Genomic DNA, 20,317 nt, shown 5'->3' with positions numbered 1-20,317 from the left:
CACCCCTGGTTTTTTTTGAAATTTTTTTTTTGATTGATGTAAAGTAAATGTAGATCCCTCCTTGTGTTGAATTTCATTTGTCCACAAATTTCAAGTAAATTCCTTTAAGAGTAGGACCAAAGAAATAATTCCTATGCTTGGATAGGGTATTGTTTGGCACAATATTTTTTTAAAAAAATATTATAATACTTTTTTGATGTACAAAATGTGCTTATAATGCAATCAATATAATTTTACAAATAAACCACTATTCAAACACATTTAAATAAGTTTTTGTTTTTGAACAAAAATTCGCCTAGACTGTTAACATATTATTGTCTTGAATTTGCTAAGCCCCCCCTAGAGTACCTAGACTGAACTACATCACAAACAAGAAACAAATAGAAAAGATCACATAAATATATTGGAATCATAGTTGTTCTCAATGTTGATACACACTTTACTTATTCAAACAAAACCCAGAAAAATTAGATGCCTACAATCAAAGTAATCAAGCCACATTTAGTTTTGGCCTACAAAAAAGTACAGTAAATGTTAACTGTTGGTATCAAAAAAAAAAAAGGAACTAAATCGAAAAGACCAATTTGGTGTTGCTCCCTCATCAGTCTCCTTGAGTTGGTTATGTGAATCATCATTGGCTTTAAACTATCCAAAAATGGTTGGTTTCGAGGAACCATGAAGTTACTAGGCACAGTTGTTCTCATCCTTGTTTTAAGTTGTGAGGAGAAGGTATACAAGACCTTTCAAATACTCAACTATTTCAGATCCTCCAAGCTTTGAACTCCCATACACTCTATCGACAAAAGTAATTGGAACCTGTGAAGACATAAAATCGAATTCAAATATCTCCATTAACACAATAAAACACAAAGAGGAGATGCAAACCAACGAAAGAGCCAAAACTAAGAAGAAATAGTTCATCAGAGATCTTAAAACCGAATGACTAAATGTCATATGTAGTTAGAAGCTATAGATATTTGCCAAGAAGAAGATAATCAACCCAATAAACCTAAAAGACCAAATGATAAGCAACAAAAGTACCTCAGCAATGTTGTAACCTTTTCGTGTAGCACGAACAATCATCTCCATCTGAAAAACATATCCTTTACTCACGCATGAGCTTATAACATCTTGAAGCACGGATTTCCTATAAAGCCTTTAGGCAAAATAACAGTTATTGGCTAAGGAAGTGGAAGCTTAGGCAGAAGCAACAACAGCATTTGGTATATTGGTTTACCGGAAAGATCCAGTTAGGTCTAATACACCAGGCCAAAGGAGTGTCTGCGCAAGGACATTTGCTCCCCTGCTTGTCAATTTGCGCATGAGATTCCAACCATGCACACCACCTCCTTTGACATATCGTGTTCCAGTAACTATATCTGCACCTGTCTCCATCTGCTTCCTAAACATCAAAACATATTCAGCTAATATACTTCTAAAACTTGGTAAAATTAAATAAAATTCTAATACTTGAGTTGAAAGGTTCTTACCTGATGAAGTTTGGAAGATATTTTCGCTGTAAAGTAAGAAAAAGAGATGCATTAGATAACAAGTGAAGTAACATATAAGCTAAATGAACACCAATAATAGTTCCGCTAATATATAGGCTAAATGAACATCAATAATAATTCGAGCGGAAGCAAAAAAAATAGATAAAACACATGCCTGCAGAAAACCTCAAGCACTCACACATTTAATCCAAAAGCGATGCAATACAAAAACTAAAAATTGACCCATGTAGTCTTACTGTGCTCAAAGGCCCTAATTCAACAAAATAACTTTCTGTTAGAACTCAGTTTTCCAGTTTGTTAAACACTGCTGCATATGATCTTCTTAACTTATCAAACTTACACCCAAGGTAAAAGACCAGTATCAAAGCAGCTAAAACTATTATGATTACTAAATGCACTGTAAAAGAGACAGCTCACCAAAAGTATATTAGAAATGGAAATACACTTCAGATCTCCCAATCATTTCGTAATCTTCCACCAACCTCAAGCTCAACCCCAGAATAAGCAGCTTTCCCCCCTTGTTCACGCCAAATCCTAAGAAAGCGAGGAAAAAAATGTGTTTCCTTTTTTTCCCCTCCCTTCCTCTTTTTCTTTTTGGAGGCACAAAAATTGGGGTGAGGAATATTTTTTTTTGTTTTCAGTGGCGGCTTTTGGGTTTTTTTTTTTTTTTTTTGGTTTTGGTTGGGGGGGAGGAGGGTTTGATAGAGCGTCATCCTCATCATTCTAATGAGTAGGAGTGCACTTGCATGGTGTGATAAATCAGCATCCATAATGACCACAAAATTCCTGGAGGCATGCTTCAGGCCATGGATGTAAGCTGTACCTGAAACTTAACCAAATTAATGATCCCTTTTGCTACTTCAAAAACTTAAACCAAGGCCAGCCAAAGACATACCTAAACCAAGCTTCTAAGGTCTAGCCCTCAACAGCTGGATTAGTAGATAGCCTTACATAAGTAGACCTTTCAAAGAGATAAGCATTGGCAAAGCATCAAAAACATTGCAAATTAATGCCAAAGAGGACTTACAATGTGATCCTTTCCATAGACAGATTGCAGTTGTTTAACAAAATTTTGAGTCCCATCTGGACTTCCATCATCCACAACAATAATCTCAAAATTGACATTCCTAGCCAGGCAAGGACCAATTGTCAGATACAAGTATAGATCATGAAGAGAATGTTGTTTGTCATTGTTTTAGTGTTACTGTTTTTCACATCTTTATTAAGTAATATCTATCATCTAATGCCAAACTAAAACCTATGAAGCACAATCTTAAATAGTTAATTTCATACAACAATTTGGTCCATGTTATTCACATATTCAGTTGCAAGTCCAAAGCTTCACCTTCTTACACCTAATGGTTCCCACACCCACTCACAACTATAGAGCTGAATATGCTCACGGCTAATCATCTAGAAGTTTGAGTGGACAAAGACGCAAACTTTTTCACAGCAAATCAGTTTTAATCAGCTTATCCTAGACATATGTATAAGAAAAAGTACACTTAGTTACCAATTACCAATCATGATTGAGAGAAAAAAGTAACCATATAAAATATGTGCCACTGTGTGCATTGCTTATCAATTTTCAAACAATTCTGAAGCTAAGATTTTGATATTTCGCATGATATCTAAATCAAATACCCAGAAACACTTCTTTCCAAATTGTCAGTCAATCACACACAAAAAGCACAAATAATAATAATAATAATAATAAAATAATGCTATAACAATAATAATACTAATAATAATAAAAAAAAAGTGAAGAAGTGTTCCTGTGTAACATGGAGATAATTATTTCAGCAGTTGATAGATGATTGTGATGACCAAGTAATAAGCTGTAAGATCACCAAAAACACTTCATTCAAATAAACATAAATAAACCTTTTGATGCATGCAACAAAAAGATTTAGAACGTGAAATGAAAAATTCACAGAATATAAGTGTAAAAGCCAAAAGTGCAATGAAAGAAGCCACTAGACAAACAAAGCAGAGGAAAAGGAACATGCATCATCTGTTTTATACATATATTCACAGAAAAGAAAAAGGAGAACATGCATCATCATGGATAACTTGGTAACGAGAGAGAGAGAGAGCGAGAGAGAGAGAGAGAGAGAGAGAGGGTATGGCAGATGCTTGAAGATGAGATAAACAAGGAGAACAATGTTGAGGCGCTCATTGTAGGTGGGGATGATTATACTATACTTATTGCTATTCTCCTTTTGCTCATTGCCCATATTCTGTCTGCATCAAAATCCCTCCGACCCCTAGAAAATGCAAATTTTTATTGAACTTGGTTAAAGAGAGAGACGGAAGGCAAAAAGTAAAACACTTACAGCTAATGCAAGTTGTAGATAACAGCTGTTAGTATTTCAATTCAAACTAAAGTTCCATCCTATTAGTTTTTTTTGTTTGTGATAATTCAACCCTCTAATACGTTAAAGAGCTATACCCAACAATTCACTTGTCTCAGACTGAGCTGGAAAAGATCGTGCTCATGTGTTCTTCTCAGCAGCTTACTCCACTTAGGTACTTGATTCCATCAACCAAATTGGATAGCAAAACAAATTTGGTACATCTTCAAAATGCATGTTTTTCTACTGCATAAGATTTTCATTTAGCTCATTCTTCTACTTGTAATTATGCCTCTTCAATTCCATTTTGTGTCAGCTGAATTTCCAAAAGCAGTATAACTATCCTAATTCCTGATCAGTGAGCAATAGCTCTAAAAAATTCTTAAAATTTGACAGAATAACAGGACCGATCTGATTGAAAAAAAAATTTCTTCTTTTAGTATAATATGAAGGAAGCCCATCTTTTCAAGTTCAATTTCAATTAATTCAAGTAAATTACATATTTCATGCTGAGTAAGAGCAGTAAAATACCACTGATGTCCAAGAATATATCCAAAACTTTTCGATACAAGTTGGTAGTTGCTGTAACTACATGAGACTGTTTGAAGGAATGGCTCTAACATAAGGTACCCAGAATGTATACAATAGTCACTAACGATTATACAGGGATTCCCATACAAATTCAGCTCTCCATCTAAACTAACTGAAGAAGCGTAATGAAAAGCTGGGAAATTCAATCAGTTTAACAACTTGAGCTGAAAATCAGAAACGATCTAACCTTAAAGACGGCAACTTTATATGGTTTGGAAGCTTGAATTATGCGCAAATGGCCAACACTTTGAGAAGACAATTATTGTGTTTAGGGCTTTGAATTGGAGTTTGATAATATTAACGAGAGAAGTTCTCTCTTCTTTTGTTTCTTTCGAAAAACCGAGAAAGCAACTATTGATGAACGAGTGATACCCTCGTGGGAACATGAAAGTCAATCCTTTGTTACCTGTGTTAATGAACTGGGCGGGTTATTTGGGCCTGGTTTTTATCCATTTGGTTATGAGTTTGACCCTTGAAGCTAACCTAGTGGTCATTGACAATTAGTGATGGCAATGGGGCGGGGGATCCTTTCCCCTCCCCCGTCCCATCCCCCGCCCCTTGCCCCCTGCCCCGTTTCCCTCGCGGTCCCCCGCGAGCAAAATAAAATCAACTTAACATAAATATTCATTTACAATAATACAATTGTAAATAATGTTAAATAAAATTATATAGCTATCAAGATGAAAATAAAGCATAACAAGTCAAGTTACATTTATTCTTGTATTCAACAAATTCAGAAGCCTAGTACATGAAGCAAAAAAAAAAAATCAAAAGCAAGCCTATACGAAAAGTAAAACTCTCCTCGTATGTCCAAGCATTTTTGAGAACTAACAGGAGAGAGGAAGAATTCCCAAACACTAACCAAAAATACCTTGAACAGTTAAAATCCAGAAATAACAAAAGGCAAAGATCAATGGAAAACATAAAAGAGAAAATCAGCAAAATGAGGGAAAAACAAAGCCATGGTTGTTGGAACTGCTTATAAATGATATCATAGGACATGGAAAGAATTCGTGTTCCATTAGGCTCTCGTATTTACATTTTCATTAAGGCTTTTTCACAAACATCTTATATGCACAAGGAAAACAAATTAACCACATATCACTATCCAGAAAGAAAACAATTTTATCCCATATGAATCATATGATCACGCTACATGGTTTAAGCCCCATAAATTGTATTTAGGCTTGATTGAAATATAGCAGAATTCTCTTATAGATATACTCTTTTAATGTTACTAGCTTACTCATTGTTTTTTGGATCATGTCGAATTGTTAACTTAGAGAGCAATAATTTCTTCAGCTTTGGCATCCAATATTCCATTTTTCTTTCACGCTATATTCGTAAAATGAGAGAAGAGTTGGTGAAAAAAAATAGTTTCTTTTTTTAATTCTTTGAATAGCTTGAAATAAATTGATATTTTTCTAGTATTTTGCGTAATTATCAGGCTTTTTTGAAAAATTTTCACTTTGACTCATGCGTGACAAGACACTCTTCGATTTGCATAAAATATGTGGCACTGGCACACAATTCATTTAACACCATGAAATCAAGCTGCAAATTCTTGTCGGTATAAAGTTTCGTATTAATTTAGGCACTTATCAGTATTCTAAGTTTGCTAATCAAATAACTATTCATTCAACCAGAAACAGAGACAGAGTCGTTCCTTCCTAATTATCAAACAATTTAAGCGCACAAGGAAAACAAAGACGAAGACATCAGTAAGTGCCGACGAAGATATCAGCTCGATCTGGGATTCTGGGTCGGGTAAAATTTTAGGAGGATTTACGGGTTGGGTAAAATTTTAGGAGGATTTAGACAGAGAGGATGGGTTTAGTTGAGTAGTGATTAGAACTGAGTGGAATGGGAGGCGACGGCAGTGGCTGCGAAGGAGGGAATGAAGGAGTAGCTCAGGGCGATAATTGTGAGAACCTTGAAAAAAATAATAATAATAATAATATATACATATTGCATTTGCATTTTAGACTCTTAATAATCGTTACTATTGTTGGTTTTTAAATAAGTATGTGACCATAATTTTTATATATAAATAAGTTAATTGTACAAATATTAAGTTACTTGAATCTTGCTAAGTTAAATTAATATTTCATGATGTAGAGTATTTTATTGCTTTAATATTAATTCCTTGAATTTCAATAGCTAATTTTAAGTGTTAATAACGTCAGGTGTTAACGGAATCCTAGAATTAAGACGGAAATGACTTAGGTCAAAAAAAAAACCTTATAATTATATTTAGGACGTTGAATCTCGATAGTTTAATTTTTGCGAGACGAGTATACTAGTAGGCATTCAAATTACATTCGGGGTAAATTTTGGAATTAGAGTAGGATTGAGGACTTGAGTGGAAATTTGGATGAAATGTGAAAAGACCAAATTGGCCCTCCACAATTTCGAAAAAATTACCATGCAACCATCCGAGCTCCATTGGCCACTCTTCAAATCAGAACATTTCCATTCTCTGCTGGACTGCATTTCCTTTTATCCTCTCAAACACTCCACCTTTCTCATCCATAACTCATTTCCCTTCCACCACCTCAACTCACAACAACATTTCCTTTGCCTTGTTATCATCGACGAAGTGCGAGAGAGGGAGTTGCATTCCGTACTCTGCAAGTCGAGAGGAAAGAAAAGAAAGGAAGCCGCGCGAGTGCTGCAACCTTTCCGTTCTGGAGTGAGAGAGAGAGAGCAAGTGGAAGTCGTGTGAGCTGCTGATCATCACCACCGAGAGCTGCCATTTCATTCTTCACCCTCAACCAGCCGTGATCAATTCAATCACAACCACCACAGCTGCAACCACTGAACTCAGACCAACCATCCTCGCGTGCGTGAGCAAAGCCGAGAGGAAAGAAATATTGTAGCTGCTAAGTTGTGTGTGTTGAGCTTCAAACTGAGGTAAGTTCTGGACTTAGACTAGTTGTTTATTGGTTGATGAAGCTGTTTAAGGGCATGCATGTGAGAGTTGTGTAGTTGGATGAAGAATTAAGTACAAGAAATCTAGTTTTGAATGAATTTGGGTTTGCCGAGAGCTTGGGCTGGATATTACAGTTTTAATTGGCCAATTGGTGGTAATTTGAGTTTAATTGTGTATTTAGCTAACTAAAAAACTGGATGACTATGCCTTGCATGAAGTTAATTAGCTGTGAGAAAGTAAGAAAATTTAAGGAATACAAAAAAAAAAAAAAAAAAAACAAGATCTGGTTGCATGCATGTCAACCGAGAGAATTTGGATGACTTTTTGATTAGATGGTGGTTTTTTTTTTATGGCATCCGAACCTGGTTTTTTATCAAATTTGTTAGATAGCTGTTTATTTGGTTATGCATGTAGCTGTTTTGCGGGCTGCATGTTGGTTTTTAGCCATGAGTAATAATATTTGGCTAAAGGGAATTTTGATAAGAAAAAAATATGGAAGCTGGACCTAGGATAAGGAACCGAGAGATTACATGTTTGTCTTGCAGCTTGTGATTCCAGTAAAATGGAAGTTTATGTATGGTAATGCATGTAATTTGTTAGCTCTATGGGTTAAGTGAAGTTTAGTTGAAGAGATTAAGGGGAAAGTTGAAATTTTGGGTGAGACAGTGAGAGGAGAGTTGCTGGAATTTTTTTTCCAGGTTGGCCGTATGAAGGAAATGGTGAAGTTTCCAACTATTTTTATGAATTTTGGTCTTGAATTATTTTGTTAAATGGTAATATATATGGTATATTAACTTAGATTGGACATGCATGAAAGTTTCAAACATGAACTGAAGCAATTATTGAAGAAAAATATTTTCCAGCATGGCCGAGAGAAAAGAGTTGAGCACTTGGCTAGTTTTCCTTTGAATTTAGCTAAGATTTTTGTATTGGACGTTTAAGACTAGGTTGTAGCTTACTAATCCCCTTTTGCATGTTTAGTTGAAGTAAAACTTGAAGAAAATTATGGACAAAGTTCTATATTTAAATTGTTATATGGCTGGATATTGTTCAAGGTTGCTGGCCTAATTGGTTGGGACTCTTGGTGAGTTTATTTGCTGGATTTGTGTATTAATTACTTCAGCTTGGCTTGGACAGATTATAAGCCATATGTTTAGTGTTTCTAGCAAGTAAAAGATGGAGTTAATGGATATCTAGAATTAACATTTGCTGGAATTTTTCTTGACTATCGAAACAAGAAAGGAAAATTTTGAAATTCTAGAGTTAGTTGTGTGTAAGCTAGCCATGACTTATCTTCTATGTTCGAGTTAAATTTCTAGTTGACTGGTTACAAGAAATATTTGTTTGATGCCAAGAGCTAATGATTGATGAAGCTCTTGGCCATTTGAGTAATTTTTGCAAGGGTTTAATTTTGGGAAATTTGTTCAAGTAATTGGCTGAATTGTACTTGGAAGGTACATGGTTTGCAATTTGGATTTGTTGTGATACCTTGGACTTCCTTTATTGAATTTGTTTGGAATTGAATTCGTTGAGACCTAGGGCTAATGATTGATGAAACCCTAGTGAAATCGATGTTTGGTTTGTGATTTTTCTATATTGGTGACTTGGAATTCAAAGTGCAAATGAGTTGGAATCGTGAAAGCCGTTTTGGCCTTGTTAAATTTGAGTATTTTTTATCAAGCTTTATTGAAATATTTTATCTTAATATCAAGCTATAGAATTTGAGTATAGTACGATAGTGTTAAAAATTCGGGTGTCGGGATTTTTAAAACCTTGCCAACTAGTTATTTCTTTTCTTTGCTTAAACTAGTTTTATTACTTTTAGGAAATAATTGTATTAACTTCTAAACTTTAAGTTTTTCGTGAAATTATTCCTGGCCAGTTGTTTAGAGGAAAATTGTTAAAAACACTAGATTTTAATAACTTTAACTAAAAAGCGTAGAAAACTTGTTCGGCAAGAAAACTTACTTGAAGTAAAGTAATTCTAGTTGCACCTCTAGAAAGAAAAGTATTTTTTTTAGGAAACTATATGAAACATTTGATCACCTTTGCTAATCTTAACTCCAAGAAAAACGTCAAGTTATCTCGAGAAAATACAACTAGTTATATACTAGATAATCTCTTATATATATATAAACCAAGAACTTGTATAGTAAAACTTATAGTTTTAAAAACTTGGTTTTCTAGGGTAGCGAGGACGTGGACTTTGATTCCCAGCTTGACTTTTGAGCTTCACTCTTGGTGAGTGTCCCTGCTTGTTCTATGCTTATTTGGTTAAAGTGCTTTCGTGACACGATATGCGATAATTGGAAAATGATTGCTGATCCATCGAAGTGAGCAGTGTGTACTTATCACACTAGCCTTTCGAGTGGTGACTTGTTTGAAGTGTTTTCGTGAATATTTAGCTTGCGCTTGCTATAAGTGTTGGACGTAAAGTCGTTGGGTGAATCCGTCGACCAGTCTATAAGTGTTGGACGTAAAGTCGTTGGGTGAATCCCTCGACCAGTCTATAAGTGTTGGACGTAACGTCATTGAGTGAATTCCTCGACCAGTCTATGGTATACTCGAGTATTACCACTTTCATGTTTGGCGTGCGGGCCCGGTACAGGGGTAAGATTGGTGGTTGGAGTTAAGAAAAATAAAAAAGATCTACACGGACCTTAGGTAGTGAAAGTTGACGGAGGGTCGACTACGGAAAATTTTGATCAAGCTCGTGGGGAAAATGGCTCCTGAGAGCCCTGTATCCTTTCTTGTGATGTTAAACGCTTTCCTAATTGCTTACTTTAGTTGAAGTTAATGCTCGCTATTTGTTTTATGTGATTGCATGTTTTGGGGCACCACTGAGCTTTAGCTCACCCCACGTTATTTTGTTTTTCTTGACAGGTCTTGGCATGTGAGAAAGATCAAAAATCTACTTTACTTGTTATGAATGTAATTCGAATTAAATAGTGTAGCTTTGTTTTGGGTTGCCACTTGAAGCTGGAAAAGTGCAAACCCTGATTTTGTTACTTGGCTTGTAAGAATGTATTTGGCTTGTATGAATTTGTTAAATGGGATTGTTTGACTTTATTCCGTGGTTTGTAATGCGTAAAGTATTTAAGAATCGACGAGTCGCTATCTTAAAGTGCTGTTATCTTTGAAGTTAATGTGGTCTTGGTTATTGGTCTATTTTGGTGGATCAATATTGTAATAGCTTAGGCTATACTTCGGAAGGATTTGGGCTAGATTTCTTGCGTGAGTCCTGGAGAGATCTAGGCAGACGGCCCGCCAGCCCTCTGGTTCGCCTTAGGGGGAAGTGGGGTCACCACAGGTGGTATCAGAGCCTAGGTTAGAAAAGTTATATGAAAGACATATTAGATATGTTAGAAACCCTAATCCTTTCTAGAAGTAAGAAATAAAGCCATTAGATATGTCTTAAGTGATATCTGAACCAGTTAGCTATTTAAGTTTTAACCTTTGGGTTTTGATTCTTTGGCAGGTATGAAAAACGGAAATGGACATGCTAATGGTGATAGAGTGACTAATGGACACGTAGAGCCGCTTAGATCTATCTCATATAGGCCACGAGGCGGAGGAGCTCGTGTGAGGTATACACCAGCTGATAGGTATCCTCGATGCCAGTGTAGAGCTACATACGCTTACCCTAATGAGTTAGTGCTATCTTTGGAAGATGAGCGCCGCCAGCTGTGGGACGATGAGCACCGCCAGCTGTGGGACGCTAATCATACCTTGACCCAGGATACTAAGGAGTTGAGCATCATGGTTGACACCCAGTTCGACCGTATAGCCGACTTAGAGATGTGGCTAGCGGCTGAGCATGCTAGGTTGAAGGCTGCTCGTGTGGAGATTGAGCGACAGAGGTCTCGGGCGACTCGATTAGCTGAGGGGATACGAGATAGGAGTGTTGGTATTAGGGCTGACGCCACTATGATGATGGATGAGGCCACGAGTATTCTTCAGGGTAATGCTCATGCGAGTGGCGAGGAGGACCCGGAGGAGGATCCGGAGGAGGACCCGGAAGAGGATCCGGAGGAGGACGTTGCTCCTGGAAGCCCTGCTGAGGGTTAGGTTAGGTCTAACTTGATAGTACGGGATATGTAGGGATAGAAAGGGGGACATTTGTTAGGTCATCAAATTTTGTCTAGTTGGATGACTTACTTTTGAGGCACCACATCCCTAATTTTTTGTTTAAGGGATTATTTGTATGTATTTTTGTTAAACTCATGTGCCTTACTTTTGGAAAGTGTCCCAACCCGTTATCGTATGACTCTCACGTGGAATATATATTAAGCATTTTATTCTTCTTCTTCTCAATTTTGATGTTGATTTTATTTAAAAAGAGAAAACCAATAACAAATAATATTCTCGCCTAATTGCCTTATTTCTCAATAATAGGCATAACTAGGTCATGGATCGACAAGTGATAGGTAGGGGACGTGGGAGACCAACTAGACAACATCCCGAGGAGGGTGGTGATAGGGAACCTGAGGTCAATCAAGACCAAGTGGCCACCGCAATTAATCGAATCACTAATGTCCTAGAACGCTTGACTGAGCACCAAGCCTCTGGACAAGTGCGTCACCAAGGAGGTCCAGCCGATACTGAGGATCGGGCACTGGAGAGATTTTTGAAGTTTGGACCTCCCAAGTTCTATGGAGGACCTGAACCGGAGGTAGCCGAAGGCTGGTGGGAGAGAATCTCCGACATTTTCGCAGCCTTAAACTATGCGGAAGAAAGACAAGTGACTTTCGCCGCATTCCAGTTTGAAGGAGCTGCTCGCTCCTGATGGAATCTGGTTAGGGTTAATTGGGATAGGAATCATACTCCCAAGACCTGGGCGAACTTCACAAGGGAGTTCAACGCCAAGTTTCTTCCACCTCTCATCCAGGAGAAAAGAGATGACGACTTCATCAAATGTAGGCAAGGGGCGATGAGTGTCGCCGAATATGAGGTCCAATTCACGAAATTGTCCCGTTTTGCTCCTGAATTGGTAGCCACGGAACGAGGGCATGTAAGGAGATTTGTGCAGGGACTAAATTTGGAAATTCAGGAAGGTTTAGCTGTCGTTCGATTGGACACATTTGCCGACGCTGTCGAGAGAGCCCAAAGGGTTGAAGTAGCCAGAGCCCAAGTAAAATCTTTTCAGGCTAAGAAAAGATTTGCCCCTAGTAGCAGTCGGGAGCCGACTTATGGAAGTGCTCCACCAGCCAAAGTGGGTCGAGGAACGAGTGGAGTGAATAGCCTTGGAGCACCACGAGGCGCTCTAGCAAGAGGAACTGGGGCAGAAGTGCAGGGGGAAGAGATGATGGAGCTAGAAGGGGACCAACTGGAAGGGGTCAACCTAGGAACGCCTCGCAAGGAGGTCATGCGATAATTTCCCAGGTGACTTGCGCGTATTGCAAGAGAATTGGCCATATTGAGGACGGTTGCTGGAAGAAACAAGGAAAGTGCTTGAGGTGCGGAAGCAGTGAGCACCATATTTCCGGTTGCCCAAAAATGCAAGATGGTGGTACCCTGAATGCTAGATCAGCCAATTCTGGAGGAAATAGGCCGAAAGTTCCTGCCAGGGTGTACGTTATAGATGACCAACCTGTACCTGATTCCTCGGAAGTTGTGGAAGGTACTCTTCCAATTTTTCATCGATTAGCTAGAGTACTAATTGATCCAGGTGCAACTTATTCATTTGTGAATCCAACTTTTATGTCCGGAATTGATGTGCAACCTGTTAAATTACCCTTCGATCTTGAAGTTAGGACACCTATGGGTAATAAGAGTATAATCACTAGCCGGGCCTATAAGAACTGCGAATTCTGGGTTGGAGAGCGTAAGATACTAGTAGACCTAGTCAGTTTGGACATAAAAGGGTATGATGTTATCATAGGAATGGATTTCCTAGCTCGTTACCATGCTAAGCTTGATTGTAGAGCAAAAGTGGTAGAATTTTGGATTCCTGGGGAAGCAACCCTGAAATTGGATGTGAAAGGTAGGTTAGCATCAACTGCCATGATTTCGGGAATTCGGGCAAGAAAAATGTTGTATAAAGGAGCGCAAGGTTTCTTAGCTTTTCTGATTAACGCTCCCAGTGACCAAGTGAAGTTAGAAGATATACCAGTGGTACTGGAATTTTCAGATGTTTTTCCCGAAGAACTAAAAACATTACCGCCGGAGAGAGAAGTGGAGTTCAAGATTGACTTGGTGCCGGGAACGGCTCCGATTTCTAAGACTCCGTACCGAATGGCTCCTGCAGAGCTAAAAGAGTTGAAAATTCAACTGCAGGACCTACTGGAGAAAGGTTTCGTTAGAGAAAGTGACTCACCATGGGGCGCACCTGTTCTATTTGTCAAGAAAAAGGACGGAAGCTTGAGGTTATATATCGATTACCGAGGGTTAAACGAGGTTATAATTAAGAACAAATACCCTCTACCTTTGATCGATAGTTTATTTGATCAGCTGCAAGGATCTGTAGTTTTCTCTAAGCTAGACTTGAGGCAAGGGTATTACCAATTGAAAATTAAGAAGGAAGACATACCCAAGACTGCTTTTAATACAAGATATGGACATTTTGAGTTTGCAGTCATGCCATTTGGATTAACTAATGCACCAGCTGCTTTCATGGATTTGATGCAGCGAGTTTTTAAGAAGTATCTGGATCAGTTCGTAGTGGTTTTCATCGATGATATTTTGATATACTCTAAGACTCGAGAGGAACATGTTAAGCACTTGGAGATATTTTTGCAGATATTAAGAGAGCATAAGTTGTATGCCAAATTCAGTAAGTGCGAGTTTTGGCTGGAAGAGATATCTTTTCTAGGACATAAGGTTTCTAAAGATGGAATTGTCGTAGATCCGGCAAAAGTTGAGGCAGTCACAATGTGGAAACAGCCAGAAACTCCAACAGAGGTTAGAAGTTTCTTGGGTTTAGCAGGTTACTATAGGAGGTTTATCAAGGATTTCTTGAAGATTGCTGGACCTATGACCGAACTGACCAAGAAAGGTAACAAGTTTATCTGGACCCCAAAGTACGAGTCAAGCTTTCAAGAGTTAAAAAGGCGCTTAACATCAGCTCCTGTGTTGGCTTTGCCTGACGGAGCAGAAAGTTATGTCGTATACTCTGATGCCTCTAGGAAAGGTCTAGGATGCGTACTAATGCAAAAGGGTAAGGTAGTTGCCTACGCCTCTAGAAAATTGAAGTCTCACGAGCAAAATTACCCAACACATGACCTATAATTGGCCGCAGTGATCTTTGCCTTAAAGAAATGGAGACATTACTTGTACGGTGTGACCTTTGAGGTTTATAAGGACCACAAGAGCCTCAAGTACTTGTTTTCCCAAAAGGAATTGAATTTGAGACAAAGGCGATGGGTAGAATTTTTGGAGGATTATGATTGTTCAATAAACTACCACCCAGGAAAAGCCAACGTGGTAGCAGACGCTTTAAGTAGAAAGGCTCAAGTAGCGGGGTTAATGGTAAAACAATGGGATATGCTAGAGGAGGTTAGTAGTTGGAACCCTCGTTTGAAGAGATTGAAGATTTTATTTGGAAACTTGTCGTTGAAATCACCGTTGATGGAGCGTATTAAAGAGGCACAGAAAATGGACCCCACGATCCAGAAAAGGTTGAAAAAAGTGCAAAACGGAGAAAACCTAGATTTTAAACTAGGGTCTGAAGGAGAATTAAGGTTTCAAGATCGAATTGTGGTTCCAGTTGATGAAGAATTAAGGAAAGAAATTTTAGAAAAGTCACATCGATCGAGGTATACCATACACCCAGGAGTGAACAAAATGTATCATGATGTGAAGGAATCATACTGGTGGGACGGTTTGAAAAAGGACGTGGCAAAGTTTGTACAAAAATGTCTGATATGCCAGCAAGTAAAAGCTGAACATCAGAAACCTTCTGGTTTATTGCAGCCACTAGAAATCCCTGAATGGAAGTGGGACCATATAACCATGGATTTTGTAACGGGGTTGCCTCAAAATCAAAAAGGATTTGATGCGGTCTGGGTAATAGTTGACAGGCTTACCAAGTCCGCACATTTTCTACCTGTAAGCATGAGTTTTTCTTTAGAGAAATTGGCCAAGTTGTGCACAGAAGAGATCATGAGATTGCATGGTATCCCTATAAGTATTGTGTCTGATCGAGATCCAAGGTTTGTCTCGCGTTTCTGGCAGAAATTTCAAGAGTCATTGGGGACCAAGTTGAAATTTAGTACTGCATACCATCCCCAAACCGACGGGCAGTCGGAAAGAACAATTCAGACTTTGGAGGATATGCTGAGGTCGTGTATATTGGATTTTGGAGGTAAATGGAGCCAGTATATGGCCTTAGTAGAATTTGCCTAGAATAATAGCTATCATGCGTCAATTCAAATGGCATCTTATGAGGCATTGTATGGGAGAAGGTGTCGATCTCCGATTCATTGGAATGAAGTAGGAGAGAAGAGAATTTTGGATCCAACGGTTATACCTTGGATGGAGGAAGCTCATGAGAAAGTGAAAGTAATTAGAGAAAGGCTTCAAACTGCCCAGAGTCGACAAAAGAGCTACGCCGACACAAGGAGGAAAGATCTGAAATTTGAAGTAGGAGACAAAGTTTTTCTAAGAGTTAAACCCGTGAAGGGTGGAGTAGTGTCCAAAAAGGGTAAAAAGCTAAAGCCGAGGTATATTGGACCCTTTGAAATTTTGAAACGAATCGGAAAAGTGGCGTATCAACTGCAATTGCCTTCGAGCATGGCCAAGATTCACAATGTATTTCATGTTTCTATGCTCAAGAAACATCACCCCGATCCAAGCCACGTGTTGCAATTAGAAGGTATTGAAGTGGATGAGTCATTAACTTATGAGGAAGGACCAGTTAAGGTTTTGGAAAGAGAAGTGAAGAAATTGCGAAATAAGAAAATTCCTTTGGTGAAGATTCTATGAAAAAATCATGGAATAGAGGAAGCAACTTGGGAACTGGAAGAGGTTATGCAGAAAAAGTACCCCGAGTTATTTTATTAGAAGGTGAGAATTTTGAGGATAAAATTCATTTTAAGGGGGGGAGGATGTGAGAACCTTGAAAAAAAAATTAATAATATATACATATTGCATTTGCATTTTAGACTCTTAATAATCGTTACTATTGTTGGTTTTTAAATAAGTATGTGACCATAATTTTTATATATAAATAAGTTAATTGTACAAATATTAAGTTACTTGAATCTTGCTAAGTTAAATTAATATTTCATGATGTAGAGTATTTTATTGCTTTAATATTAATTCCTTGAATTTCAATAGTTAATTTTAAGTGTTAATAACGTTAGGTGTTAACGGAATCCTAGAATTAAGACGGAAATGACTTAGGTCAAAAAAAAACCTTATAATTATATTTAGGACGTTGAATCTCGATAGTTTAATTTTTGCGAGACGAGTATACTAGTAGGCATTCAAATTACATTCGGGGTAAATTTTGGAATTAGAGTAGGATTGAGGACTTGAGTGGAAATTTGGATGAAATGTGAAAAGACCAAATTGGCCCTCCAAAATTTCGGAAAAATTACCATGCAACCATCCGAGCTCCATTGGCCACTCTTCAAATCAGAACATTTCTATTCTCTGTCGGACTGCATTTCCTTTTATCCTCTCAAACACTCCACATTTCTCATCCGCAACTCATTTCCCTTCCACCACCTCAACTCACAACAACATTTCCTTTGCCTTGTTATCATCGACGAAGTGCGAGAGAGGGAGTTGCATTCCGTACTCTGCAAGTCGAGAGGAAAGAAAAGAAAGGAAGCCGCGGGAGTGCTGCAACCTTTCCGTTCTGGAGTGAGAGAGAGAGAGCAAGTGGGAGTCGTGTGAGCTGCTGATCATCACCACCGAGAGCTGCCATTTCATTCTTCACCCTCAACCTGCCGTGATCAATTCAATCACAACCACCACAGCTGCAACCACTGAACTCAGACCAACCATCCTCGCGTGCGTGAGCAAAGCCGAGAGGAGAGAAATATTGCAGCTGCTAAGTCGTGTGTGTTGAGCTTCAAACTGAGGTAAGTTCTGGACTTAGACTAGTTGTTTATTGGTTGATGAAGCTGTTTAGGGGCATGCATGTGAGAGTTGTGCGGTTGGATGAAGAATTAAGTACAAGAAATCTGGTTTTGAATGAATTTGGGTTTGCCGAGAGCTTGGGCTGGATATTACAGTTTTAATTGGCCAATTGGTGGTAATCTGAGTTTAATTGTGTATTTAGCTAACTAAAAAACTGGATGACTATGCCTTGCATGAAGTTAATTAGCTGTGAGAAAGCAAGAAAATTTAAGGAATACAAAAAAAAAAAAAACAAGATCTGGTTGCATGCATGTCAACCGAGAGAATTTGGATGACTTTTTGGTTAGATGGTGGTTTTTTTTTTATGGCATCCGAACCTGATTTTTGATCAAATTTGTTAGATAGCTGTTTATTTGGTTATGCATGTAGCTGTTTTGGGCTGCATGTTGGTTTTTAGCCATGAGTAATAATATTTGGCTAAAGGGAATTTTGATAAGAAAAAAATATGGAAGCTGGACCTAGGATAAGGAACCGAGAGATTACATGTTTGTCTTGCAGCTTGTGATTCCAGTAAAATGGAAGTTTATGTATGGTAATGCATGTAATTTGTTAGCTCTATGGGTTAAGTGAATTTTAGTTGAAGAGATTAAGGGGAAAGTTGAAAGTTTGGGTGAGACAGTGAGAGGAGAGTTGCTGGAATTTTTTTTCCAGGTTGGCCGTATGAAGGAAATAGTGAAGTTTCCAACTATTTTTATGAATTTTGGTCTTGAATTCTTTTGTTAAATGGTAATATATATGGTATATTAACTTAGATTGGACATGCATGAAAGTTTCAAACATGAACTGAAGCAATTATTGAAGAAAAATATTTTCCAGCATGGCCGAGAGAAAAGAGTTGAGCACTTGACTAGTTTTCCTTTGAATTTAGCTAAGATTTTTGTATTGGACGTTTAAGACTAGGTTGTAGCTTACTAATCCCCTTTTGCATGTTGAGTTGAAGTAAAACTTGAAGAAAATTATGGACAAAGTTCTATATTTAAATTGTTATATGGCTGGATATTGTTCAAGGTTGCTGGCCGAATTGGTTGGGACTCTTGGTGAGTTTATTTGCTGGATTTGTGTATTAATTACTTCAGCTTGGCTTGGACAGATTATAAGCCATATGTTTAGTGTTTCTAGCAAGTAAAAGATGGAGTTAATGGATATCTAGAATTAACATTTGCTGGAATTTTTCTTGACTATCGAAACAAGAAAGGAAAAATCTGAAATTCTAGAGTTAGTTGTATGTAAGCTAGCCGTGACTTATCTTCTATGTTCGAGTTAAATTTCTAGTTGACTGGTTGCAAGAAATATTTGTTTGATGCCAAGAGCTAATGATTGATGAAGCTCTTGGCCATTTGAGTAATTTTTGCAAGGGTTTAATTTTGGGAAATTTGTTCAAGTAATTGGCTGAATTGTACTTGGAAGGTCCATGGTTTGCAATTTGGATTTGTTGTGATACCTTGGACTTCCTTTATTGAATTTGTTTGGAATTGAATTCATTGAGACCTAGGGCTAATGATTGATGAAGCCCTAGTGAAATCGATGTTTGGTTTGTGATTTTTCTATATTGGTGACTTGGAATTCAAAGTGTAAATGAGTTGGAATCGTGAAAGCCGTTTTGGCCTTGTTAAATTTGAGTATTTTTTATCAAGCTTTATTGAAATATTTTATCTTAATATCAAGCTATAGAATTTGAGTATAGTACGATAGTGTTAAAAATTCGGGTGTCGGGATTTTTAAAACCTTGCCAACTAGTTATTTCTTTTCTTTGCTTAAACTAGTTTTATTACTTTTAGTGTGAGGATCCGAAAATTTTCTTATTTTCGTCATATATTACTGGTTTATTTAAATAGTTATTCACTCATTTTCTCCTTATTATTTAATTCGACTACTTAAAATCCATTTATATGAAAAAACGCCTCTCTTATGTTTTTAAAGCGTTTTGTTAGAAAAATTATTTTTTTAAAAACTCGTTTAGTTCGGAACACGAATACACGTTTTTCGAGGCTACATTTGAATTGAGAGTGTATTAATTTTGGAGAAGTAAGAATGATCAATAGTAGATTAAGAAATGTTAATTTGAGAATTGAGGAATTAACACTCGACTCATATGAGGACTCGCAAAATTTACTTATTTAAATTTCCTATTTCTAACTTATTTAATTATTTACTTGGCCATTTACTCCGAATATTATTTTCTAAACTCTTTAGACCTAATTACATGGGTCTATAACTCAATTATATTTTTAAAGTGACTCGTTTCAAAATTTAATTTTTGGAAGCTCGTTTAGTGAAAATAGTAAAAAAAATGTTTGGAAATTTTAACCGATTGAGAGTACAATAAGTTTGAAAAATTAGAGACTTACACAATGGTGCTAAAATAGGTAATTTTATGTTTAAGTGCTCAAGTGATAGTTATTAGTACTATCGTTATAAGAAATTCTTGAAAATTCGACTTTATCGCGCACAGATCGGAAGTACGCGTTTTTACGCGCGCGATTAATTGAAGGACTTAAGACCATGATTTTTAGACCATTAAGAGTGAATAATAATAGTATGAATATAAGTGCATTAGAGGTTTAATACACTAGTGAAATAAACTCGAGAGGAATCGAGTGCGAAACGCGCACGTGTGCGCACTAGTCCTAGTTGACTTTTGGAGCATTTTGAGCCACTCATTCTTAAGTCTCTCAAGAAGCCTTTTCAGCTGCAAAACACACTCTTTTCCTCACCATAGCAGCCGTGCATCAAGAAAGAAAAAGAACCAAAAAGCTCTTCCAATTTCTTCTTCATTTCTTCATCAAATCTTCCACCAAATCACACCAAAATTTAACCACACTTAGCTAAACACTTGGAGATCA

At 37.4% G+C, this 20,317-nt stretch overlaps 1 protein-coding gene across 1 annotated transcript; it reads right to left on the bottom strand.

The window, feature by feature from the left end:
- Nucleotides 1–711: 711 nt before the first annotated feature.
- Nucleotides 712–3,748, bottom strand: LOC113700798 (dolichol-phosphate mannosyltransferase subunit 1-like). The gene is made up of 7 exons (XM_027221241.1): nucleotides 3,665–3,748; nucleotides 2,857–2,924; nucleotides 2,539–2,638; nucleotides 1,491–1,516; nucleotides 1,238–1,402; nucleotides 1,042–1,156; nucleotides 712–816 (listed from the first exon to the last, which is right to left on the bottom strand). The coding sequence occupies exons 1-7, from the start codon at nucleotides 3,746–3,748 to the stop codon at nucleotides 712–714; spliced, it is 663 nt and encodes a 220-aa protein (XP_027077042.1).
- Nucleotides 3,749–20,317: the final 16,569 nt, after the last annotated feature.

This window comes from Coffea arabica, chromosome 7e (genome assembly GCF_036785885.1).
Source record: "Coffea arabica cultivar ET-39 chromosome 7e, Coffea Arabica ET-39 HiFi, whole genome shotgun sequence".
In the NCBI taxonomy this organism is placed as follows: Eukaryota; Viridiplantae; Streptophyta; class Magnoliopsida; order Gentianales; family Rubiaceae; genus Coffea; species Coffea arabica.
This window is presented reverse-complemented; position numbering and strand designations above follow the sequence as displayed.

Excerpts from the sequence above, each read along its gene's own strand:
- LOC113700798 (XM_027221241.1), bottom strand. The coding sequence starts at position 3,748 with ATGGGCAATGAGCAAAAGGAGAATAGCAATAAGTATAGTATAATCATC. Across the intron at positions 1,517-2,538 it reads TCTATGGAAAGGATCACATT|CGAAAATATCTTCCAAACTT; the intron begins GTAAGTCCTCTT and ends CTTACTTTACAG. Across the intron at positions 1,403-1,490 it reads TATCTTCCAAACTTCATCAG|GAAGCAGATGGAGACAGGTG; the intron begins GTAAGAACCTTT and ends TTTGATGTTTAG.